Genomic DNA, 26,083 nt, shown 5'->3' with positions numbered 1-26,083 from the left:
GCAAGGAGAGCCATTCTCCTGCTCCTGGAGGCTCTAGCTGCAGACACAGCCTTGGAAGGGAAGCTTGCTCTCATGGCTACGGCAAAGGAATGGGAAGCACGAGATCTGGCATGGAGTCCTGCTCCCATTGAAGCCAGTGGGATGTTTGCCATTGGCTTCAGGGGAAGCCAAGATTTCAGTCTGCAGCCAGATTTGCTGGTGTGCTGTTCTGTCCTGAGAGCAGGAGCAGAGAGGGTTCTTGGTTTCCTGATAAAGCTCTTGCTGCCTTGGCTTCTTGCTGGGTTCTCACCTCACACTGGCCCCTCCTTGCTGTCAAATCTTAGGCCCCTTTCAAATCCTGATGAAGAGACTGGTGCATGGTTCCTGCCTGTGGTATTGTCCCATGATTGGAGCTCTTGACATCCTCCCCACTGGGGATTGTGGACAGTGCTAGAGGGGCATAAGGCAATTAAAGCAACAGGACAGGCAGGGGTAAGAGACTTATATGAAGTAACACATACAGGATTTGCTGTAGGTAAATAACTGTACCTTCTCCAGGCAGTGCCTTGAATCAGCTCTAGAATTAACTCTGAGTGGTCCAAGAGAGCCTGGAGAGATTGTTAGGATGGTCCAAGATGGGCTTCCTTGCTTCACTCCTTCACACCAACATGGACTGTTGGGAACCATGACAGTCTAAGCAGCCTTTTTCATCATCTCCCTCTTTCAGAGTTAGGTGAGAGCCAGATTGTGTTGGTGATGAGTATCTGTGGTGCAGATACTCATGAGCTTGTTTGTGAACCTTTCCCAAATTACACTATTTCCCCTGCCAGCTCAAAGGCTGCTGTGTTGCAGTAGTGACATAGGTGTTAATCAGTGTATTATACAGAGCTCCACAATATTTGCACACCCAGCACCCACATCTGGGCAGGGTTGGTGCCCTCCTCTCAAAAGCAGCTGAAAGAAGTGATCACAGAGTCGATCAAGATCCTACCAAGCAGCCCCAGTTCAGCCTGTATAGGTCCAAGCTGTTTTTATGAGTGGACACATGGTGGGGTCTCCATATGCCAAGGAAAAGAAACATTGCAAATAATTCTTGCTCTTCATTTTTATTTCTCCCTGATCAGGACGGCGCTTTCTGTTCATCGTGTGAGATTGGTCTCTGCTGCCCCTTTCAGGGAACATCTGTAAGCGCATCACATCTGTAAAAAAAGGCAGGAAGGTTTATCTGCTTGACCAAGAAGTTGTCCCGAATTTCCTCCCCTCTCCAGATGCCTCGTGTTTGACAGCTTCTGCTCCTGGGCAGCCACAGCTTGTGTTCTCTGGCCACCCAGGACCTGATCTCCTTCTTCTGACACTTCCACAGAGAGCAGCTGGTGGGAGACACTTTCTGGTGAGTTAAAATCATGGTGATGTATTTTATCCCCACAGACAAAGAGTTGCAGGTGTTTGAAGCTGAGGTAAGGATCATACAGAGATGCACAGCTAAGAGTTTTACTATGATTCTCTCCAGAAAGTTGAGTCAAAGCTACCCAGAAGTTCAGCTCTGGTGCAGGAGCGCACCCCAGTGTTACCTCTTTAGGCACAAAGATTTTTACAGGCAAAAATACTCTTTGTTCTAATAATGAATGGGGAAGAACAGGGAGGGAAGCAAAGAAAAACCCAAACAATACCATGTTCTCTGCTGACTGGCTTAGCTCTGCAGCACAATTTCCATCTCTCTTCCACATCATTCTGAGATTCTTCCCCAAGAGGATCTTATCAGTAGATAAGTGGCTGCTTCTGAGCCAACTCTTTTCTTCTGGTTCAGTGGCTGGCACGATGTTTGTATGAACTCTAAACCATCAACTTGTTGCTCTCCAATTTTCTTTGCTGATATGATCCCCACCAGCTCTCACGTTTTCCTAGGGCAAGCACAATCAAGCACAATCAAAATGAATCAGAACAAACAGAATTAGTGCTCATTCTTTCTTAACAACATGCCTGTAGGGGTTTTTGTTTCCCTTAGCAAATCCATTCCAGCTCCTTTCTCTCATGTTGATTCACTTCCACAGGCTCTGGGTTACAGGTAACAATGAGAGGAGAGGATTGTGTTTTGCCTTGAGCAAAAGCTCTGCATTTGGGTGTTTTGCATTTAAGGAGTTGGGGGGAGGTGGGGGTTACTTGATCCACTTCCCACTGATTCTCTTGGTATTCCCTCTGCTGCTGGTGATGTCCCACCTGGGAACACAAAAGAGGACATTTGGCACTTGCAGTTTCCTCTCTTCATGTGTCCCTTTAATTCTTCTAATGGTTCCTCTTCCCCTTTTTTTAGTATTGTATACAGGCTCTGATTTTAGCACTCCAAGAGCAGGGTCCTGGGATGGCTTTCCCAGGATTCTGGCAGATTTAAAGGCCAAGCATCATGGCCAGTATTGCTCCCATGCACCCACATCCCACATTGAGAGTGTCTTTATGGGTGTGACCCTGGAGCCATCTTCTCATGGAAGAGACCACGGTGAAACTCCCTTCTGGCACCCAGGCTTGGACCTACAAAGTTTTCCCTGTGTGATTGGTGTCTTTGACTGTTTCCTGAAGAGAAAGAGCTGCATTTGGCCCTTGGCTTTAGCAGAGTTTCCTCACACCGACCTCAAAACAAATGGAAATGCTTTCCTCCCCCTTCAGACAAGAACAAAGACTGAGGGTGAGGTTTTAAGGCTGATGAAGATTTTGGTGTCTTTTTTTTAATTCCTGTCATCTGAGGAGGTCCCTGGCACAATGATAAAAGCCCCTACTGCCCACTGGGGCTCCTCTCCTTGTGGTGAACGTGCTCCTGAGAGGCACAAAGAAGCACATACCCATTCCATGGTTCCAATTAGAGAAGATTTTCTGTGTTTGTTGCTAACAATGTTCTGCTCTGCCTTTGGCTCAGCAGGAACCCGATTAGTGACTTCCCAGGGTCCTTGAAACCCAAGGGAATTAATTTGTCTTTAATTTTGTCCAAGCTGATACTTAGGGGAATGGCTGGGAATATTGTAAAGCAACTTCTGGCAGTGAAAAGTCCCAGCAGAGCATTTCCCAGACCCCTGGTTGTGGTGCTCAGCGTGTCCACCTGAAGTCAGCCTGTGCAGGGAGGTGCAGCATTAACCAGTGAAACACGTGGCTCTGCTCCTCTTCCTTTTCCTTACAACAGCTGGATTTGGCCAGCTGTGCTTTGGTGGTACCTGGTGACTGCACTGCATTTTTGTCACTTTGCTGCTGTTCACAGCTTTTTTCAGTGTTTATTGACAGCCAGACACATCCTTCATTTCTTGATGGATGCTCATCCCAGCTTCCCAGGATCTGGGCTGTCCTGACATTCCAACATGTTGTGCATCCTTGGGTGAAGCAATTCATTGCCCTGTATCTCAGGGAGCCACTGTGCAACAGGAACCACAATAGCACTGCTTGAGCTCCTTGGAAGGACCAGGGTAGGTGCAAACCTGTTCTCTTACTCTGTGGTTGTCCAAGATGGTGGTTTGAAGTGAAGAGGAAACAGCAGTCAGCAGAGTAGCTCATACATCTCTAGAGATGATCACTTAATGGTTTGGGGCATTTTCAGGGACTAGTTCACTTCCCAGGTACTGGAAAGGCTGAGCCAGTTTGGGGTTGGGACCCCTCTGCAGGGCTGTGTGCAGGAATTCCATCAGGGCCATTCTTAGCCTTAGCTTTTGCTGTAACTATTACAAGTGATAAAATATCAGTTTTCCCAATTTGCCTGCCCACAGGTTGGTTTAAAGGGAATGAAGGCAGATCCTGCTATAGCTTAGTGCATTACAAGCCAACTCAAATGACTCCCCACTGTCTTTTCATCTCCATGAGACTTTTAATGCCCTAAGTCTTTGCATGTCCTGGCACACAGCCCAATTGAAGCATGAGCTCCAACAGAAGTTTTACATTTAAAGCTGTTCTTTTGGCTTCAGAAATTTGCAGATTGAGGCTGAGAGAAGCAATTCAGCTGTTTACTTGCAGATCTCCACCAGCCCTGCTGTGCTCTTGCCCTCGCCTCGGTCAGAGTTGTGTTAACAGCATTTTCCAATTAAAGTAGCAGCCTCAGTTACAGAAAATGCTTTTCCTATCTGGGAATTTATCTGATCTTACTCTTTTTAATTTTTTTAAAATATTTTTAAGTTATTCATGGAGCACAGGGGTTTTTTGTTTCCCACCCCTTATTATAATTAATCCATCATCATTTCTGGTGAGAAGGTTGGCTTTTGATGGATTTTTTATTTCTTGCCATTTCCATCAGCTTGTGCCAATACCACTCAGGCTCCATGTTACTGATGATAGGGAGACTGATGTGAGCAATCAGGCAAATATCAAATGGACAATCAATTCCTGAATTTCTGCTCACTCAGAGCAGGAAAATTACACCTATTCTGGAGATAGCCCTGCCAGAAAATCTTAGAGCCATACTGTGTAAATTGTAGCCACTTCCCTGTCTGAAATAGTCCTATTCTGAAAACTTGGCTTTCAAGAACTTCACAGCCAAGATCAAGGCTTTTCCTGACAATTCCAAGTCTCCAAGAGAATAAATGGTAGCAGTTGAAACCTTCAGGTTTCGGGTAAGGTAAAGAGCTTCTTTTTTTTCATTTCACCTCACTGAAAGGGGTGTGCTGGGCCCCATCCTGCCTGTGGTGCAACAAGCCCAGCAAGGCTTGTCCTGTGGGATGCAGTGGGATCTGACTCTGGGTTTTTCACTCCAGCCAATTTTCCATTGTGGACAGCAGTGGGATTGTCTTCTGGCTGAACATGCTTTGAACATGAGCATGGCAGTGCTTGGGCTGGGCCTGCAGGAACTGGGGCAAGACCAGATGCACTGACAAAATCCCAGGATTCAGTGCTGACATCCTGTCCCAGGAGGCCACAAAGCCCCTCTGTCCTACGACATCCTTCTCCCAGAGTCTGAGCAGCTGCAGCTTGTGCCCACCACACTAACCCTCAAACCTGGGAGCACCTCGGTTCTTCAGGACCTTCGCAAGGATGCTCCAACCACAGACTCCCAGACAAGGAAGCAAAGCCTTCTGCTGCCCCCACGTGTTACTTGCTCATTATTGTTGCCACACATCAGTAAAGACCTGGGAACCCTATTGGGAAGCATGAAATTGAGCCAGCACAGCCACACAGCTATGGAGGTCAAGGATCTTGCTTCGGAAGACTCTTCTGTTCCTTCTGTTTCTCCCTTAAGCTGAGGGTGTTCCTTACACTCAAAAAATTGCAAAATAAGATTGGACCTGTTTGGAAGTGAGATGATCTGGAGGCAGCAAAGCACAGAGGTGTCCTGGTCCCACCCAGGACGTGTGTGAGCCTTGGGAGCCTGCCAGCGATGCTGAGCAATATTGGATGCGGCACAGAGCATCCAGGAGCCTTGGCTCAGGCCACGAGGAGCACAGAGCAAGAGACAGCCCTTGGCAGGCTCAGCTCACATGATAAGGTCATTGGAAGGACAAGTGATGCTTTCACCAACCTCCCTCTCCCCAAAATCAGCACCAGCTCGAGCAAAGGCTCACTCTGTGCTCCTGTAATATCCTGTGCTCCATGTAGTGCCAAGGACAAAAGCTTCCTCACAAATATGTTGAAGCTGCTTTTTCCAACCAGTGTCCCAGCCCCCAGCTCCCATCCTTCCTGGCCCTGTCAGGTTCCAGTTTTGAACCAATGAACAGCACCCCTTGGAAGAGTAATTTTCTCTCTGGATTGGTGGCACCTCTCAAGCTGAAGGGGAGCAGGCTGCAGTTGCTGGCTCTCTGCTGCTTCCCAGCAGTTACAATTAGGGATCTTGTGGTTTTGTCCTTTGTTGGGGTAGCACATGCTGACTATTCTGGAGAGCATCAATCCCAAAAGCTGCCTGAAGCCTGGGCTGACAGGTTGGTAGTAGCAGCCAAGCTCTCTCATGGAACCAGTTTGTGTTTGGGGGAGGTCCCAGAGCAGTCCCTAAAACAGCTCCCTGGAATGGTAGGGCTGGCTCTTTGCCATCCTTTCACCGAGAACCTTTTTGGCATGGCACCATGAACAGATGGGCCATGGAGCAGTTCTTCAGCTCAGATTGTCCACAGGCTGCCCTGGACACTGCCTAGAGCTTTCTGAGAACATCTGAAGGGAACAGCACTCGCTGGCAGGGCTTACGTGCTCCGGCAATGGGGGATTGCAAACACATGCTTCAGCTATGCAAGAAATCTTTGACTTGTTCTGAATGCAATTCTGCCTGGGTTTCTTCCCAGGAACATTCCTGTTCTTCACAATTTACCAGTTGCAGGAAGGGAGAAGGGGGAGGGGGGATTTTAGGAGTAAGGGAGAGGAACAAATCTCACTATGCTTTCCCTTGCCAAATTTCTCCAGAAGGACAGGGTGTGGAGCATGGGCTCCAGAGTCTGGGACAATCCCAAGGAAATATGAACTACAAAATTAAAACCACTTTTAATTAGTCATTTGTTTTTATAGAAAGAGTAAGTCTTTTTCTGAAGTGATTCAGTGCCTGCTATCACACACACCAGGCAGCCCCTGCCAAATGGAGCTGTGTGATAGAAGGCAAGCCCAGAACGAGGGCCCGGCGCAGAGACACGTTATCTCCTCCAGGAGACAGCAGTGCTGTTCAGATCTGCTTTCTGCTTCCCCAGATAAAAGTCCCACTCCTGAGTCACGGCATACGTGAGAGAGTTGCAAATGTAGTCACCGTAGGTGGGAGTAATTTGATGTCTGTGATGAATGATGAAGCTGGTTCTTTATTGTCACACCTGCTCTGTTACAGACAGGAGAGGAAGCGTGAGAGGGTGGAGGCAAGAGCTGTGTTTCTGCCCTGGGAGAAGCCAAAGGTGCAGAGTACCCAGCTGCTCACAGCCTGACTCCAGGGTGACAAATTCCCTCTTCTCATGGTGGGACACAGCCACGGTGTCTGTCACCTGGCAGGCTGGGCTGGGTCACTGCAGTGGGTGGGGGAAGGCTGCACCCAGGCCCTGAGCAGGGAAGGTGTGCAGCTGCCTCTCAGGGCTGCTGTCATATGAGTTCTCTGCTCCTTTCCAGATGTTCCTCCCTGCATCCTGAGACCCTTCCAGGGCAGTCAACAGTAGGATTTGTGCAAGCCCTGCTGAGCTGCGCAAGCTCCAAGGGGAGAAAGCCTTAAAAGAGACAAGGTGTAACCTGATGCTACCAAACATGCACTCTGAGTAACCTCCATAGCTCAATTAACTCTATTAACTATATACCTATAATTAATTTAATTTACTTGAGGTTTTCTCCCCTATGTTGGGTGCTTACTGTATCGACCTCTTAAAATTATGGCTGTGTGTGTAATTCAATTAAATGTCCATGCAGTACCCACATAAGCTGAGTCACTCCAGGTGCCAGGGAGAGGTTCATTTTGTTGTATTTGGCTCGTGCTTCTGACTAACACAGGGGTAACTCCACTAAAATTGGTTGTGCTGCATTAGTCCAAAGACAGAGCAGTGCCCAGCTTTTATTCGTTATTTGCAAGAGAGGCATCATCATTTCTATAATGCCATGTCCAGAATATGGGTGGGGTTTGCTCCAGCTGCCTTCCCAGTCTCCCACTAGAGAACAATGAAATCAAGGTAAAAAGGAACATTCTTCTTTTTCTCTTTTTGTGTATATAATTCAAAAATACCTGCAGATTCCTATTGTTTCATAGTGCTGTATAGGAGCCTTTCCCATATACCTGCTAAACTAAACAGGAGTGATTGGCTGATATCAAGGAGATGCCCAGGAAGTTTTTCTTGAAGTCACTCTTTTCCCAAGGGTGGAGAGGCAGCCTGTCACTGAGTGATCCAAAATCCAAACAAGAGGTTTTATTGCACAACTTAGAATGCAGCTGAAAGAGAAGCAAAGAACGAGACAGGGAATGTGTGTCTGACGCTTCTCACACCTCTGAAGTGAGCCTGAAGAAACAGGGACAAATCCCAAGTGATGAGGAAAGCTGCAATTCTGGGTCTGAGCAAGAGCTCCCAGGAATCACAGGGACACGAGAGAGGAGCCCTGTTCTAGAGTATTTGGAGAGCCCCAGCCAAGACTTTCATGGAAGTTTTGATTCTTTATCACAGGGATTAACTCTGGGAAGCAGCTGGCATGGGTGTGAATTCCAGCTGGTGCCCAGCACCGTGGACACTGCTCTTTGGAATGAATGAAAATGAGCAGACTCTCAGCTCTGTCACCCTCTGCATTGATCTAAGTCAGGGCAGGAGGATTCTTCCTGAAATTCAGGGCATGAATGACCCTTGTGTTGGTTGAGTGTAGATAATGACTGAACCATTTTGCTCTCAGACAGACTCTGCTTGTTTGGGGCTGTGCAGCTCTCACAATCTGTCTGCAAACTACAAAAATATTCCAATTATTTGTAATGATGATATCACCCATGCAATTGGCCCAGATCCAACATCAGCACCCCTACAGAACAGTTATTTCTTGTTAAACACTATTGAGGACAAGTAATCCAGCCTAAACTGAGCCCTGTCACCAAAGCCTGGTTGATTCACCCACATTTCCAGCATTTCCTCAGCAGTTTATTTTCCAGGTTCGAGCAGGTTACCCTGAGTAACCTGCATCTGTTTGACAAAACGTGATTACTGCTTTTAACTTTTGAACTTCAGTAGTCACAGAGAGGCTCCAAGTGGCTCAGGAAAGGCAATTTGACACCTTTCATCTACTCCCCAGGCTTGTGGAGCCCTTTCCAGCGCACTAAGTCCATCGTCTGTTGGGTCAAAAAGCTGCCTGAGCAGCAAAGTCGTTTGCTCCTGGGATAATCTGGCCGAGGGATGGAGGGAAGGAAATCCTGTGACCTGCTGGGAGATGTGCTGCTGGCTCAGCCACAGTCCTGCCTGGCCACTCTCCCACTGCCCTTCCAGCTCTGCCAAAATCTCTCAGTCACACAAAGGTGTGAAGGACAACTGCTTAAAGAAATTGTTGATGCTTGTGGAGCTTTGTTTCCTCTCAGGGTGTCACATTTATCAGCCGATGTTGTATCTAATCCAGTGGTAGCCAGAGCTGGAGAGGAGATGCCCTCTCTTGCCCCCAGCACTGGGGTTGCACAGGGGAAGGCAAAGGGATGGCCAACGACTGTGCTCAGCTTTAATTTAACTTAAAAACAGGTTTGTTCACAACCTTTAGGGCACTGAGCAGCCAGACTCCGGGCTGAGCCAAACCCCAAGCTGTCCCTGTAGGTGATCCTCATCCCTTGGGCACCTGAAAGAGCGCCTGCTTCATTCTGACAGCTGGCAAGGAGGGCATTATTTCTCGTGTCCCTGCACCCCAGAAAAGCTTTGAATGTGGAACTTGCTAACAGTGTGTCCTGAGCTTTTTTTTAAACATAAGCCAAGAGTCAGGGTGGGCCAAGGCAAACACAGCAGTGTGGAGCACAGCTGGTCAGCTCTGCCGGCTGCGCCGCAGGCACCGGGCAGAAATATTGACATAATGTAATATTGACATATTACATCTGTTATTACATATTGACAAAGTGAAAACTGAGATGTTACTGTAACACGGGGCTGTGCAGGTGTGTGATATGATCTGTCGTTCAGGTGTGTGACCATTGTACCGGTGTGTGACGTGTCCCAGGGCAGTGGCACCTCACCCGGGGATATTCAGGTGTGTGGTGTGTCCCACTCTAACAGGTGTGTGATGTGTCCCGCTGTTCAGGTGTGTGACCTGACCCTTGTTCAGGTGTGTGACCTGACCCTTGTTCAGGTGTGTGACCTGGTCCCCCCGAGCGCTCCGGCCTCGGTCCCCGCCGCCGGGACAGGGGCGCGGGCCCTTTAAGCGAGGCCCCGCCCCTGCCCCTCCCAGCTCCGCTTGCTCATCCCCTCCCGCCCCGCCGCCTCCCATTGGCCGGGCGGCTCTGAGGTCCCGCCCCCCGGCGCCGCCAGCCAATGGGAGGAGGGCTGGGCGAGATTGTGGCCAGGTCGGTGCGGGGCCGATGGCGGCGGGTCCGTGACGGGGGCACGGGGTGGGAACCGGGACGTCCTGAGGGGAGCGGGGCCCCTGGGGGAGAGCGGGACACCCCGAGGGGAGCGGGACACCCCGAGGGGAGCGGGACCCCTGGGGAGGAGCGGGACCCCTGGGGAGGAGCGGGACACTCTGAGGGGGCCGGGACCCTCCTCAAGTGCTGAGGGCGTTGGGGTCACCTGAGGCGCTGAGGGAAGCGGGGGACCTCTGGGGGAGCGGGACGCCCTTGAGGTGCCGAGGGGAGCGGGAGCTGAGGGGATTGGGACCCCCGAGGTGCCGAGGGCAGCGGGGCACCCTGAGGGGAGACTCTACCGAAATGCTGAGGGACTCGGAGTCCCTTGAGGGCATCGGGATCCCCGGAGGAGCTTGGGGAAGAGTTGGGCAGCCCCTGAGGAGGGAGCTGTGTCGGGGGAGGCCGGGGTGTCCCACAGCAGCGTCCCGCCCGCTCCTGCACATTGAACTCGGCAGAGCTGAGCCCAGCCCGCAGCTGTGGGTGCCGTGCCCGGGGCCAAGGAAATGCCATTAAATCGTAGTGGTTTCACCGGAAGAATCCCTTAGGTGTAGATGGAGAACGTTAAGGTCAAGGTTCCATAACGATGTGGGATTTTCCTACCTATACCTGACCCTGGTCACAAATTGTTTGTGGAGGATTGAAGAAAAAAAAACCCCGAACTTGCAGCTGTAGACTGAGTAATAATTAAAGTGCTCAGGCAGGTTCTAGTCTTCGTGCAGCAAAATGAAGCCTTGTTACTCGGGTTGAGGTTAAGTGTAGTATGAGCTGTCCTTATTTAAAAAAAAAAAAAAAAAAGTGCACTTCCAATAACTTTAAATGTGGATTCCTAAAGTGTAGAGAACTAGGGACTTATAACTTTGCTCAGTTTTTAATGTCTGTTGGTAGACCTGATGTATGTTTAGATCATAATTAAAGACAGTTCACTCAAGTGACTGTGTCACTTTTTAAATAAAATTATAGAATGTAGCATTTAAAATGTTGAGCAACATAGTTATAAGGTGGTTTGTTCACAGGTAGACAAAAAAAAATGGAAAAGAGTTACTGATTGCTGAAGTTTGAGCACATAACTTTTCTAATACTGCTGTTAGAATGACACTTCTGGATTTGCCCCTGGGTACAAGAAACCTTTGTGTGCATGAGTGTTCAGACTTGCCAACTTTGACTGCATTCTCTGAATCTTTCCTGCTGAGAACTAAACACTGGTCTTGAGGAAACAAAAAGTGTCTGGGATTTGTTCCAGGTGCTGCTGGTGTAAAAGATGAGGCTGAATGAGAGCCGGACAAGACCCTTCCAGGCTCCTGCCACTGTCCACACCTTCCCGGGCAGGCAGGTGTATGTGTTCCCCAATGGCCGGTCAGACTCGGACGAGTCTTCGGAGGAGGAGCTCAACGTGATGGAATTGCGGCCCAGGGGCAAGGAGCAGCAGCGGGGCAGCACCCGGGACAGGCTGGGGGATGTGGTGCTTCTGGAGAGGGAGCTCACCGAGGAGGACAGCCTCAACAAGCTGGCCCTGCAGTACGGCTGTAAGGTGAGGTTAATCTGTGTGGGGTTAATCACCTCAGGGGGGTTTTATGTGAAGCGGTTTCCAGAGGGTGTCCTGGGGTCTGGTAGTTTGACATTAGAAAGTGCCCTGTGTATTGTAAGAATGGTCATTGTCTGGGTAAAACTGGAGAAAGGCAAAAAAAACCCCAAACATAATAAAGAGTTGTTCAGCCAACAGCCTGGGAAGATGTTGTTAGCCTCATACCCTGCCTGACCTGCTTTCCTGTTTAATTTCAGTGACTAAGTGCAGGTTGTACCAAGTTATTTCAGTGAGGGCAAACATTAGGGAGCCGAGTGTAGAAATGAGGGCCAGGGCTCTGCTCTCACAGAACACTGGAGTTTTTGAAGTAAATTGAGCAGTACAAAGAAACACTACGGTTATGGGTGAGGTTTTTTTATTTTTTGAAAGGTATCAGCTTACAGTTTGCAAGGAAGGCCTGAGTCTAACAGGGGTGGATGTGGAGAGGTGCCAAAGTTCAGTCCCAAAGTCCAGGTGGTGTCTGTGTGTGGGTTTTGGTTGTTTGCTGTCATCCCAGAGTATGCACAGTTCAGGTGCCTGTGGGCAGGAGGGAGGGCCGTGTGCACGGTGAGATTTCTGAGTTGGAACAACTACACAACACGTTTTCTTTGTTCCAAAGAAGAGCAAAACTGCTGGAAATTTTAATTACCTGCTCTGAACATTAGAAGCCCCCTGTTGTTTAGCAGTTTGAGCTGTATTTTTAGAGCCCTCTCTATCTGCAAGCTGCACTGTGATTTCCCAGTTCCATGATGCAAACAATTGGCCAGTGACCGCAGCAGGGATAATGATACAGCTCTGGCTCCAGTGCTGCCAGGCCATTGCAGTCTGTCTTGCTTAACCACACAGCAGCTGTACGGTGCAGCTGAGGCAAGAGGCCTTAGAGGGATTGCAGCAATTCCTTCCTTGCCTTGCCCTTAGAAACAAAAACTAAACAAAAAAGGCACCCTTGTAGGTTCTGCTGACAAGCCTGATGTGTGTGGAGAAGCAAGTCTGGTAGGATTGAATAGATCTTGATTGGCCCCAGGAGAGCCTGAGAAGACAGAGCTGAGCTGTGGTTGGGTTTGGAGCTGTGCGCTGCTCTCAGCAGCGCCTGGACAGACTCACAGTAGTTGGGTGAACTCAGAGGAGGGAGATTCTGAACAGTTCTTTGATTTATGGTGTGAAGAGTCCTGCTGTGCCTCTGCACTGTCACTCAGAGGACCCAGTTCTGTCCCTGCTGTGGCTGTTCCTCTGCTGCACCACTCTGCAGCCTTTCAGCCCCTCTGGAGGCTGCTGGGCCTGCCCAGGGGAAAAGCAAGCTGGAAGGGACCACGTAGTCAAGTGTTCTGCTCCCACAGGAAAAAAACTGTCCTGCTGCCTCCCCCCTTCCAGAAAGGGCACTTCTGACTTGTTCCAGTTAAATTGAACATGTACACAAATCCTTATTGTAGGAGATTTGCCTATTTGTCTCTTTAAAGACTGGCATGACTGTTTTCATGTGTTTTATTTGCACGATTAAATACCTCCTGAAAGATCACCAGCACAGCAGTGATAACTGTAGCCACAGATATATATGCAAATGTGTGTAAAAATCCAGGATGAACTTCTTGAAATCAATGAGAATTTTACATTGGTTTCACAATCTGCTTGGGGAGGGGATATTAAGACAGTGCAACAAATAGTTCTCTGTGTGTGCCACAGATAACTTGGCAGAGATGCAAAACACTTCAAAATTCTCATTTTTACTCTTGACCATTTATAGTCCTGGTTTGCTTTTGGCATTGTTCTTAGCTGGGACAAGAGGAGCTCACTGCAGCCAAAAAAATGGGTACAGAAAATAAGCCTAAACACTTGTGCAGCCCCATCTCTTGCATGCTTCCCATCAGCTTTGTTTGTTGTTTCTGTGTGAGTGCTGCTCCACTTTCTGTTTCTAGAGTCTTAGCACCACACTGCAGTATTTGATTGCAGACACCACAGGGGATATTTACTGTCCCAGTAATTTGTTTTTGTTGGAATAAATCCAGAAATTGAAGCAGCACCTCAGTTAGGAGGCTCTGGGTGAGATTGTTATTTCATAACTAAGAAATTTTGCCAGGTTTAAGTCCAGAGTTTATGCTGGGGCCGGCTCTGAGGAGCCTGAAGCAGCAACTGAGGATTCCTTTTGCTTCAGGGTCCCCAGATTAGGTCCTGGATTAAATGTGCCATTTTCAGAGTTCTCAAACTTTGCAGAGTAAACATGAGATTCAGGCCTCCATCTCATCTCTCCCTCGGAGCAGAGTGCTTAGGAAGTAAAGTGGGAGTTTTTTTGTTTCTTCCCCAGTTTCCTTGGCAGCCTCAAGCTTGTGAGTGTGCAGTGAATGCAGGTCATGCTGTAATTTCTGAAAAGCAAAGCATTCCCTGTACTGTGTCTCTGCTGTGATGGATGGGAGGTGTTTTACCTGTTTGTGTTGCCTTTCTCTTTGGTTTGGCGCTCACTGTTTTCTTATGTCCTTCAGCCTTTTCTTCAAGGTTCTTTCACGTCTCCTCGGCTGCAGTGGAGAGCTCCTGGCACACACTGATGTCCTGTTCCTTTTCTTTGACAGAGGGTTTAGTGAAACTGAGAAGTTGCTGTGTTTACTGGGTGGCTGTGAGTGGCCACTGGATTAAGCATCTTCTCTTAGTTAATGTTAACCTTGCCTTTGTCTTTGCATTGGTACCTCCTGTCCCTGTCTGATGCTGTACATGTGGCTTCTTCTTCCTTGCTCTTCCTGCTGCTGGCTGGGGCTACAGCTCACAGACAGGATCCCTACACAGGAACCACCAGAGGTGGTGACAGGAGCACAGAGGTGATTGTCCACAGCAGGAGCACTGAGCAGCTCAGGAGGAATGGGCTGGATGAGCTGCTGTCCTGCGGAAGACAGGTGCTGCTTGAGCAGAGGATGCTTGCCTGCTGCCTGAGCAAAATAGAGCAGGTACAAGAGCACTAGAGGAGTTTGTACTGGTTTAACAGGGGACTGCCTCTATCCTGCAGGACCTGGAGCTCCCCTGGAACTGCTGGAGAATCTCTGTAGAACATCAAACCGCTCGTATCCAGGGGCTGCTTTTGTTCCCTGATGGCTCCTTGCACAGTGGTTTTGATTTAGCTGCTTCCTGCCTCACTCCGGGGTTGTCGTGCCCTCACTGTTCGTGTCCTTTCTGGATTCCATAGGTTGCGGATATCAAACGCGTCAACAATTTCATCCGTGAGCAGGACCTGTATGCGCTGAAGTCCATCAAGATCCCGGTGCGGCCGCACGGGCTGCTCACCGAGAGCGCCGGGGCCCTGCGGCCGCCCCCGGCGGAGCCCGCCCAGCCCGGCCTGACGCGCGTGGAGCTGCCGGAGCCCGAGCCCGGCGCGGGAGGCTCCGCTGGCAGCCGGCGCCTCAGTGAGTACTTCAGGGGCATCGACCAGAGCATCCAGGACGCCGTGCAGGTGGAGGTGCAGCTGAACGCGGAGTACGGCGGGGAGGGGCTGGAGAGGCCCCTGCCCGAGGCGGGGAAGCGGGACACTGGTAACGGTGCAGACTGTGGAATCCAGTGGTGGAACGCCGTGTTCATTATGCTCCTGATAGGAATTGTCCTGCCGGTGTTTTATATAATCTACTTTAAAACGCAAGGCCTGGTGGCCCACACCTTTAACACAACAACCTCAAATGTTTCAACAGCTGGATTGGAAGGGAAATTGCCACAAGGCTCAGTCGTAGGGAAAAAATCCTAAGGGGAAAGGACAGCCCACTCCAGCCTCTCCAGCAGTGATGCCCACATGCTCGAGACTAACTCAAGTGCATCTAAGGGGATACAACAATACAGATTATTTTTATTTTTATAAGTTGTTGATGGTAATCCTGAATTTGACTGAAAAATTAGGTGGTGTGATTTTGATGGAAAAACAGGGATGCTTTGTTGCTTACAGAGCTCATCACCCAGGTGGCTTCAGAGTTGGGAACTCTGTTGAGGGAAAGAATTTTGTAGCAATTTACTCATTGTGGTTGCTTCAGGTATTTCTTAATGCCATGTCTAGAAGCAAATTCTTTGCTGCTGAACTAGAGAGTGCAGTATTAATGTGGCTGGAAAGTTGGGGGTTGTTTGCATTTTAAGGAAACACTTTTTGCTGGAATAGAAGTGGCGGACACTTTTTTTCAGAAGTGTCATTTTTGTCTCTTGCAGACCATGGTGGTTTTGGCCTGCTTGACCCTAATGCTGCTTTCTGGGGCTCTAAGCTGGGTGTGCCAGGGCACGAGGATGCTGCCAGTACCCCAGCTTGCCATGCCCCAGAGCAAATCTTTGAGCTGTGTTCATTAGGATGCATCAGGCCCACCCTGGGAAGGGTGAGCCCAGACCTCTTCCCCTCAGTGAGATCCTTCAGAGATGGCTCCTGAGATCAGAGGTTACAGTGCAGGATCTCTGCTGTCCCAGGGTGCTGCTCAGCCCTGCATGGCCCCAGGTGGGCATGGGGTGTTGGAGGATGACAGGAGAGCAGGTGAGAGGACTCACAGGCACTTTGCAGGGGTTGGTTTGCTGGCAGGAGGTCCAGTCAGTATTTAAAAAGATTAATAATAGTCTGTAGTGGTGCTTCTCATGACCTGGGCTCAGTCATGGAATTACTTCCTTGTGTGCAGTCTGAGCGGGAGTGAAGTGCTGAGCTGGGTGCAGGTTCCAAGGTCCAGGACAGAAGTCCAAGAAAGGAGGGTGAAGCCTTTCCAGGAGTGGACTGTGAAGCTGTTGTTTGACAGGTTTCTGTGAACTGACCACATGCATGGAAAAGCTTTACAGGGCAGTGGAAATGTTGGTCAGCCTGAGGCTGTGCTCTTCAGGGCTGCTCAGCAAACACTGCCTGCTGCAAGGGAGCAGCAAAGGAGGCCTTGGGAGCTTTGCTAAAGAGAAGAATTTGCCTCAGCAATTTGATTCAGCAAATTCCAGGCCTGTGGGCAGAGGTAAAGGCTTTCCTGGAACCAAACACTACGGGACTTTGTGTGGGTAGGTGCCTTTGGTGCTGAGGGTGAGGGCACAGCTGGTGGGCAGGTGCAGGAAGCCACTGTTTGTCTTCCCCACCTCGGCCCAGTCCCATTTGCAGCTTCCCAGCTGCCAGCAGGACCACAGGGCTTTTCCAGCTCCCCCTGGCAGCCCAAGGCTGCTGGGGCAGAGCAGGGGCTGCAGAGGGGCTGTGGTGCAGACACCGGTACAGACACCTGTTGTCCAGGAGTGGCCTCTGCCTGGCAGTGTCTGCCTGGACAGGAGGATTGAAACTTCTCCAGCAAGGTGAGGACCCCACACAAATACAACTGTGCTATTACAATGAGAAGCTGTGTTCCCTGCAGCTCTCAAAAGCAGGAACCTAGTTTTGTAAACAAGCACTCCAAAGTATCTTATACTGAACAAAAACTTGTATTTTTCTTCTGTGAAGAGCTGTATCTCTTTGTTCTGGGGAGGGGGTGGGAAGGGGTTCTTACATTTTTAAATAAAGCCACATGAAATAAAAGCACAAGGGGCACAGCTTGTGCTTTATTTGCTGCCACACAGCTGAGCAGGAGTGGGAGCAGCAGGAGGAACTGGGGCTGGAGAGGCAGGACTGGCCTTGGGCTCTCCACTCTGAATGGACCCTGGTTCACCTGCCGGTTTCTCCAAGTGTTTTGTTGAACGGTTCTTAGCAGGCATCAGTCCTTGAGTGCAGTAACAAGCGCGTGTGGATCCCTGCTGATGAGAATCCTCGTGGCTGCAGTTAAAAACCAGCACCTCGCACCTGGACTGACACCTGGAGGGGGCAAGGACGCGCCAGATGGGACCAGAGCTCTGCAAACACGAGAGAGGCTGGAGTACACAGTAAAAGCCAGTATCTTTACTTTAGTGAATGCAGGATACAAATATTTTACAACAACCTCTAGCATTTTCTTAACCATTTGATAAAAAGTTCACTAGAATATTTATTGTATATTGAAGAAAAAACAACACATTCAGGGAAAAAAATTGAGATTAACTTATTTTTTTTCTTAAAAGATTCGTCTCAAGGATGGCAACAAAGTCCAGCTTGTGCCGCCAAACGGCTTATCAGCATTAAACCGTGAACAGCTTCTTGTGAACTGTTGACTACAAACATTTACCAAATACATAAATCTCTTTTAAAAAAGCCATTTTAAATATAGCAAAGCAGTGTTCTCTTGCACAGCAAAGTGAAGAAAGGTTCTACTAAGATTTAAATGTTTACATTGGTTAAGTCTTTCTTTCACATTCGGATTTAACTTCTGCCCAGGATCAATTGTTAGGAGTTGTTTTGTTCCTTATTTACTATGTATTTCTTGTGCGCACAGTAACTCGCAAGTTTCTGATGCATTAGTGTCCTTGGAGGGAAGGCAAGGCTAAAGCAGTTCTCTCTGACGAGTCCCTGACAACGTGGCGTTCTCAAAACTATCGTGAGAGCTCGAGGATGGAGGTGATTTGTCACAACAGAGATAAAAATCCTAAATCATTCAGACCTGACTGGGTTCAGCCCAGGATTGGATCCACTTGCACTTCAGTCAGCAGAGATAATTTTAAAAAGTTTTTTTTTTTTTAACCTGTTGAAATATCTGTGCTATGTCATCTTTTTTTTTTTTTATAAAACATTTTTACAATTTCTAAAAAAGTATGTTTCAAAGTGAGTTACTTGTTATTAAAAACCAGGATTCTCATGTCCTCGGTGGCAGGAGGTGCTCCCCGAGACCGGAGGGCTGTGGAAGGACATTTCTGCCGGGGTTGGGGCAGCACAGAGCCGCTCCCTGGCCCAGCTCTTTAGAATTGATTCTTTTTATTAGTTTTTTTTTAATTCATTGGTGCAATTTCAATACAAACTCTAACCCTTGTGTAGCTTTGTCTTTAAGAAAACAGTAGCTAAGTACTGTTTAAAAACCTGCATAGAAATAAAGACTATTGAGATACAGTCAGCAAAGCCATCTGATAAGGCACACAAGAAAATAGACAGTAAATGTGAATGCAGAACTCCCACTCGGATGTACAGCAAAGTTCATACAGGTGCATAAATCATGGAACTCACATCACTGGTCAGAGCAGCAAAAGGTTCCAGGGAGCAGCAAGTGAATTGGGTCCCCGGGAACGGGTCCCTTCTGCCCGCAGCTCCTGCCCGCCGGGATGAACCCACGGGAATGGGAACAGTTCCGAGGCAGGGCTGGAAGGGACCGGAGGCCCTGCGGGTTTTAACGTTGCCAGGACAAGGAGACGGGGCTGGAGGCCACAGCTACCACAGGGACACCGCCCTCCTCACCCCTCCCTTACAGCATCAAGGGAATTTCTTAACTGGAAAAAAAAAAAAAAAAAAAAAAAAAAAAAAAGCCCAAGCAGAAAATGTAATAAATATCAGGGCTAACTCCGAAGAGTTTGGGCAATCCCACAGCTCTGCAGCTTCCACCCAGAACCAGCACTGCCAGCCCGGAGGTGACCAGGAGCACCGGCGGGATCACGGCCCCTCACCCAACACCAAACCTGCTCCCAGCCCAGTCTAGCGGCACAAGGGGGCTCTGCATTCCTCCCTCTCTTTCTGGGAAGCAGCAAATTTTTCCCAAACCACTTGCCAACTCACAAAACCTTTTGTGCTCCTCTGATATGTGTCATTTCCCTATCATGAGAAATTAGGTCAAGTTTTTCCACTGTTTTTTTTTTTCCTCCTCAGAAGAGGCAGCTTTAAAATGATGCCTTAAAATGTGTTGTAACAGATTTTTTATATTTATGCAGGATGAACTTAACACCGGATTTTTTTTTTTGCCACTTTGCTATTTATATACATATATATAAAATGTATAATGAAGCTTAACCATACAGCACAGAGATTACAATTGAACGGCACACATTCACCACCAGTGAGGGGGCCAACCCCTTTATACACCCTCTGAAAAATCTGGATAATAATATTAATAATAATTAAAATCCAAAGAAAGTACAGTATATTTAACAAAATAGTAAATATTAAACAGTGAATACTCTACTTAATAAGGACCTCGCCTTGTTTCAAGTTGGCGTCAATCCACAAAAATATACTTTTTAATCTGGTGACCGTACAATACATAGGTACTTACACCAAAGGTGATAATATATTTAGGATGCTATATACACAAAGAGTTTGGCTCAAATTTAAATTTACATATAAGTGTTCATGGCTTATTTTTCCCCCAAGGTTCCGCCTGCAAGTTTTTCCTTTTCATCTTTGAAAGCAAAAACTAGAAAGTCAAAATAAGATAAAACTATACTCTACAAAAAAGCTACAACATACAGCTTTGGCTTATATAAATAATTCATAGCAGAATGTGTTCAAAAGTACTGTATATAACTTTATATATAGTCTTCAATTCATTAGGGTATTGTTTTCTTTAATATAAAATATACATGAGCTAAAATCCGTTTCTATATTTTTCAAAGGTATGAACGTAAAAACGAATTTGTCAAACATATTCCAATTATAACTTAATATATTAATTTTATTTTGTTAATGTTCTATTTTCTAGGCTAATATTTTCTGAATATTTCATGCGAGTTCTCTATGTCTCTCTTTCACTCATTAAAAAAATCACTTCTTTGACCCAATACACTATTTTTTATTTTTTTTTTTTGCACGTGCAAAACAGGGTTTTTGTTGGGTTTTTTTTTTTATTTTATTTCTTATAGCATCAGCCCTTCTCCATGCACCCTCTGCAATAGAGACCCATGCCAGGTTGGGTAATAGAAAGGTCAGTTTATGTACAGTATTGCTTTCTTCTTCCTGCTTTTCTACTGCTCTGCTGCTACAAAGCAATTATTTCTTAACTACGAGTAACCATAGAGCTGACTACACACAGGGACGGTACTACAGGCGAGCCCTCGCTCGGGTGGGTGTGGAGGAGGAGGAGACACTGCGGGGACACCGCTGTGCGCGGGGCCGGGCTGGGGTTACACACGAGTCCAGGTAAGTGCCAGACTAGAGATCAAACCTACGGGATTGTTCTGTTACTTTTACCAAGGGACATCTGCAGCTATACAAGAGTTTGTCGTAAGTGCCTGATGATTGGTGTATGCTACACACACTAGCACATATATATGCATGTGAAGATATATATATGCACGTATGTATATACATATAAATATACTTATTCATGTCCTTATTTATAAATTTAGATATGTCAGGACAGTTCATTTTGAGAACACAAAACTGAAAGGGCGGCACCGCGGGTTTATGTCACCCACGTGTCCATCCTCATTCGTTTTACCGAGGGGCTCTCCCGATCCTCTGCGTTGGGCGGTCGCCCCAGCACGACGGGCGAGTGGAAGTCGCTGCGCGGATCCTCGCGGTCGCTGCCGTCGTAGGAGCTGCTGGAGCTGCTCAGGCTGTCGACCGGGGAGCGCCCCAGCTCCTGGCGCGACGGCGGCGGCGGCGGCGGCTGCTGCGGCTGCTGCGGCGGGAACCCGGAGGGGGTGACGCGGTCCCGGGGCGGGGAGATCGGTTCAGATTTGATGTTGATGTTTTGGTTGGTGTTAATGGAGAGATTGGAACCCTGAGATAGCTGGCTGCCAGTGCTGGGGAAAGAAAACCGAAAGGCGCAAATGAGGGAATGCAGAAAATGAAAACCGAGTGACAATCCACGTGTCTGTGATGGTGAGAGGCCTTGGGGCTCAGCACAGAAATAAATGCACCTTACTGGGAGGAACAAAGGTGAAAAAAGCATTAATTAAATGTCTGAGCTGCATTTATAGAAGTTCAGAACAAACAAATATTCTCTCTTGCCGAACATTTCAGTCACTACACAGGTGCCTCCTTGGTGAGAAGCTGAGCCTGGGACAGACTGAAGGGACACACGGATGTTTTGCAGCACAGACAAGAGATTAAAATGTGCTGAACATTCCCTTGGTGCAGCTGCTCCAGAAGAGCTGAAGCCCCCCCAGTGCTGCCCTGGTACCCTGGGTACTTACACAAGAGAGCTGAGGGCTGCGGGACCGAGGTGGTGCTGCTGCCAGGCAGACACCTGCCCCAGGGACAGCATTCCTGGGGAGTTAAATCCCTGCAGGGCAGACAGGTCTGCGCTAGTCAAGGAGTAATCTAGGAGGGAAAAACAAAAAAACAGTCAAGTAATGTACTGGGGGGGTTATAGATAGAACATACATATATAAATAAACACAAAGGCTTTCTGCCCAAAACAAAGGCAGCTGATGCAAAGGAATCCAAATGTGAAAACTGAAGTCTGGGAGCAACCCTGCCAAGCTCAGAGGGAGCAGAGGCCTCCAAATGAGAATTTTTTTTTTGCGTTCTGCTTTCAGTTCCTCCATGTTGCTGTCAGGGACCTTGTTCCAAACCCACAGGTACAAGACATTAGCGCAGTGTATATACAGAGGTGTGCACCTTAGAGTAAGACCTGGTATTTTTGAAGACATTTCAAAATGAAATAAAAAGGGAAGAGTCCATGTGAGTCACTGGACAGGGATGGGGGATCTTGCCCCGAATTCACTGCAGACACCTGGGCTGTGGTTCAGGTCCCAGGTGGGAGGTGGCAGCTCCTCAGCCAGAACACAGGTACCATTTGGGGGGTTCACAATGCCACCAAGCTCCTGGTCCTACAACCTCCATCCAAAACCAAGCCCTGAGCAGCACCGGCTGCCCAGGCAGGACAGGGACCCCTCAGTGCAGTCCTACTGTAGCACATCTCATCCTCTCCCTCCCCACAACATCACTCCTCAATGTCTGATTACACTGTCATCTCTGCATCGCAGGAACAAAAGAAACCTCTTTGTGTGCAGCAAGAAAACACCATTCTTTAGAAATTCAACTTCAGAGGACCCCAGAGGACTCAGTCCATTCCAACCCCAGCCAGCCAGTGGCTCTGGCTGCTGCAGGGCTCCCTCACTTCTCACTTCTTTCACAGAACTGAAGTTGTTTGCACTTGATCATTATCAGTCATGTTTTCGTTCAGGTGTGAAAACAAAGTCAAACTCTGCTTTAAATTATTTTGTAATAAAGCTTCCTTAAAATAATTTTTAGTCTCTTGAGAATGGGACAAAATGTGAGCAGCCAAACTCAGGCTGCACTGCCACCAGAGGAACCAAATGTTCCACTTAAGTTCAGCTTGGCTTTAATTTTGGGGGCCTTGGGGTTTTTTTATAGTATTGTCCTAAAATGTCTCCACCAGTACAATCTCCCTCTCATTCTCCTGAGATGAGCCTTCTTGAACAATGTCCCCCTCCCATCCACTGACCTGTTTGCAGTGGATAAAGTCTTGATTTCCCTAAAACAGCTCAGCTTGGGAAGAGAATCCAGGGCCAGCAAGGGCCTGTGCTGTGTGACCAACACACATTCCTGCAAGAACCTTCCTGAAGGCCTCAGGAGTCCCAGCTGCTCCCAGCAGGTGAAGCTTCTTAGGCTCCCTTTTTGTTTCATTTCTTCTCATTCATTTGTCACTTCTGCTGAAACTCTGGAAACCCTCACAGGTATTTCTGCACAGCTTCAGAAAGGTTTGTCCCAAGATGATTCACCCAGAAAGTCCCACTTGCAAGACTAAAGCTAAATTTAAAAAATAAAGGAAAAATAAAAACTGTGCAGCCCCTGCAGTGACCCAGACATGCACTGAGCCTTCAAAGCAGCCAGGCCTCGGACACCTGCCCAGAGCAGCCCAGGTACGCCCTGGAGATGGATGTGCTGGGCTGATGGGATCTGTCAGAGCAGACCTAAGGAGACACTGATAGGAATTCAGTTCCCATGTAATTTCTTTCCATTGCAATTACAGCTTTTATGACCATGGACAATTAACTTCTGACACTTCAGACAGAACGTGTCTGGTGACAGGGCTTTGAGGAGGTATTTTTCCAAAGACCACATAAGTCACTACACAATTAGCTGCATTATTAATTCCCTATATAATCACATATCTGCTGGCAGTGACAGGACACCCTTGCTGCAGGAGTGACCTGACATGAGGTGTACACACAAGAGCATCTTCTGCACCACAGAAACTGTAACTGTGGTGACCCTCACAAGCAGCACCCCCAAGTTTGTACCTCTGCAAAACAACTGCCCTGAAGCCAGGAGTTTATTTATGGCTTGGTGTGCTCTGCTCAGGTGTCAATAACTAATTAACTGACTGCAGGGGGCTTGAATTTTTGGGGTTTTTTTAATGCCTGGACTGCAACTCAGTCCAGTAGAACCAGTAACTCAGTCGATTCTGGCCCTTCCTCCAACAATCTACAGAATACCAAAACAGATTATATAAAACAGGGTATTTGTGGAAAATTGATAATCCAGCATTTTAATTAAGGATTCAAGAGCTGAAGCTATCCCTTCCAGTCCTGAAAAAAACAACCCTATCAATCCAGAAAAACAATTAAGGTATTTAAATTTAATCTTAGTATTTGAACTGCAAAACTGAAATCGTGCTGTAAGTGGTGACTACCCTGAGAATCCCCAGGCAACAATTTGGTTTCAACATCAAATTTCTTTCTGCAAATCCCCTGAAAGGTTCAATCTAATAGAAACGATTCTAAAGTGTGTGAAAACCACTAAAGGCTAAAAGCTTTGCACAAATTATTTGCATTATCAAAGGAAATGGGCTGGAGTTTAAAATCACACCCCAGTGGTACCAGCACTTGTCCATTACGTAGGACATCAGTTCCCACTGCCTTTGCTGCTCCCTGAGATTCAAGCCCCTCTCAGCTTTAGGATGTTTCAGCCACCAGCTCACAGGTTATTCTGAGTGAGGGATGCAGCCAGCACTGCTCCTCAAACAGCATCCAGCTGGACAGAAGGGATGTGTCAGGTGAAACTCAGTGAGGCTCCTGTGAGCAGGGACCAGACGGGTTTGCTCTGAACAGCCACTGAGCACAAGAGCTGAACCAGCTCCAGGGCAAGAGTCAAAGCGAGGTCTGCATGTCCAGCTACCCACACTTAACTGATCAGCCAGAGCCATCCCCTGCTGCCCGTGGCAACTTCTGCACTCCCTGCTGCAGGGCAAACACAGCCCCTGGCTGAGGGGTGTGAGGAGAGCACAGCCCCTGTCCCAGGACAGCCCCTGCCTGTGGGTGCACCTTCCTGCACTGAAGACTTTCAAAGCTAAGAGTGGAGAAAACGTATACAAACCCATCTTTGGAGGGGTGGAATTCCACCAATGCCCTGGTGGATGTTGGACAACCTTTTTGGTGAAGAAATTTTCCCCAATATCCAACCTAAAAATCCCCTTGTGCAACTTGAGGCTGCCATTTCCTCATGTTCCATCACTTACTACTTGATTTTCATGAACTACTTTCCCAACCAGCAAACCACTCATCATTTAGTGCCTTACATCACACCCAGCTTGGATAAAAAGTAGTTTTAAGGTCCTGCAGACAATAAAAGTATCTGAAGAACAGAAGTACTGAAGGATCAGCTATTGCCTAAACGTGAGGCACTCCAGTTCCCGGCGGGATTGCCACAGACTGTTTTGATGAGTAAGAGACTTCATTTGAACTGAACAGGAAAACAAAGTCAGGTGTCACAGAAATGTGAATTTCCTGGGCTTCTGACTCGCGTGGGTGCAGTCCCAGCCCTGACCCCAGCAGGGCTTACCAGTGTTGTAGGCAGTGGGCATGGCCGAGTACACGAGACCCTGCGGGGGCAGGCTCGGAGTCGTCACCGACACCACGGGGGTGGCCAGGGGCTGCGTGGACTGAGAGCTGCTTATCCTTTGGGTATTCTGCAAGGGATGGAAATAACAAACCTTGTGAGACCGGGGACAGCAATGGGAAATGCAGTGCCAGTGTAACAGAGCATTGCATTCCAGCGTGCTGCTCTGCTGCATCTCTGAGTTAGGAACGCATCCTTTTTGTCAGGATTGGTTTTCTAAAAAAGCTAAAATATTTCAAGACAACCAAAACGATCTTGGCAAATCAAAATGAAAAATTAATTGAAGGCTCACCGGGCCACTTCCCAAGCATGCAGATTTCAACAGTGTTAGCAATGTAGGGCACACAAAAATAAATGCAATTTCTTAGAGACACACAGAACAATTCTCAGAAGTTCTTAAGTGATTTAAGAGTTCTGATTCTTATTTTTGAAGAGGTTTTAGTGCAGAGGTGCAGTTCCACCAGAAGAGATTCTCCCACTTCACAGTTGTTTATCCAATTTTCCAAATTTCAGCTACCAGTTTTGACACTGTGCTGACTACACCTGTCCTGAAAGGAACACAGAGATCTTCTAAATTTGTGTTGATAAGACTTCAGTGATAAAATAATCTTGCTGTTCCCATGGTTCCTGAGAAACTGAGAGAGTACTTGTTATAATGCAGATATGTTTCCAAGCAAATGACACTTGACTTCACAAAGAGCAATGGTGCTTTTCTGACAGAGAAAATAGCTAAACTAGATTGTCTCAGGAAATTCAACTGTGGGAACAATTCGGCTTTTTAATAACAGTCTTTACTTCCCATATACTGCAATGAACATCTGCAGCAAACACATCACTCAAAATAACCCCTAACCAAATTTGCTGGTTAGAAAATTAATTAAACACTGTGGTGAATAGCACCAGGCAGCAAAGCTGCTGCCACAGAACATTTTGCTCTCCAGAGCAGGGTGGCTACTGCAAATCTTCCTGA

General features: G+C 47.8%; 2 protein-coding genes across 12 annotated transcripts in view; one reads left to right on the top strand and one right to left on the bottom strand.

Annotated features, from left to right (window-relative positions):
- The first annotated feature begins 9,850 nt into the window (after nucleotides 1–9,850).
- LYSMD4 (LysM domain containing 4) lies at nucleotides 9,851–18,835 on the top strand. 4 transcript variants are annotated; one of them, XM_015638761.2, is made up of 3 exons: nucleotides 9,851–9,898; nucleotides 11,196–11,483; nucleotides 14,683–18,835. In XM_015638761.2, the coding sequence occupies exons 2-3, from the start codon at nucleotides 11,214–11,216 to the stop codon at nucleotides 15,229–15,231; spliced, it is 819 nt and encodes a 272-aa protein (XP_015494247.1). In that variant the 5' UTR covers nucleotides 9,851–9,898; nucleotides 11,196–11,213; the 3' UTR covers nucleotides 15,232–18,835. The 4 variants fall into 4 exon arrangements, with proteins under 4 accessions (XP_015494247.1, XP_015494246.1, XP_033372910.1 ...); XM_015638760.2 differs by having other exon boundaries at nucleotides 9,891–9,923; XM_033517019.1 differs by lacking the exon at nucleotides 9,851–9,898 and adding an exon at nucleotides 9,927–9,943.
- MEF2A (myocyte enhancer factor 2A) overlaps nucleotides 17,335–26,083 on the bottom strand; it is an 81,950-nt gene continuing 73,201 nt past the window's right edge. For all 8 annotated transcript variants that reach the window (XM_015638751.3, XM_015638757.3, XM_015638754.3 and 5 more), the window contains 3 exons: nucleotides 25,057–25,183; nucleotides 21,441–21,567; nucleotides 17,335–21,047 (listed from right to left, as the gene is read on the bottom strand). In XM_015638751.3, coding sequence (XP_015494237.1) covers nucleotides 20,705–21,047; nucleotides 21,441–21,567; nucleotides 25,057–25,183 — 597 coding nt within the window. In that variant the 3' untranslated portion in view covers nucleotides 17,335–20,704. The remainder of the gene's footprint in view (nucleotides 21,048–21,440; nucleotides 21,568–25,056; nucleotides 25,184–26,083) is intronic.

The sequence above is a fragment of the Parus major genome, chromosome 10 (genome assembly GCF_001522545.3).
Source record: "Parus major isolate Abel chromosome 10, Parus_major1.1, whole genome shotgun sequence".
Lineage (NCBI taxonomy): Eukaryota > Metazoa > Chordata > Aves > Passeriformes > Paridae > Parus > Parus major.
Note: the sequence above shows the minus strand (reverse complement) of the source record. Positions and strands in the feature narration are given on the sequence as shown.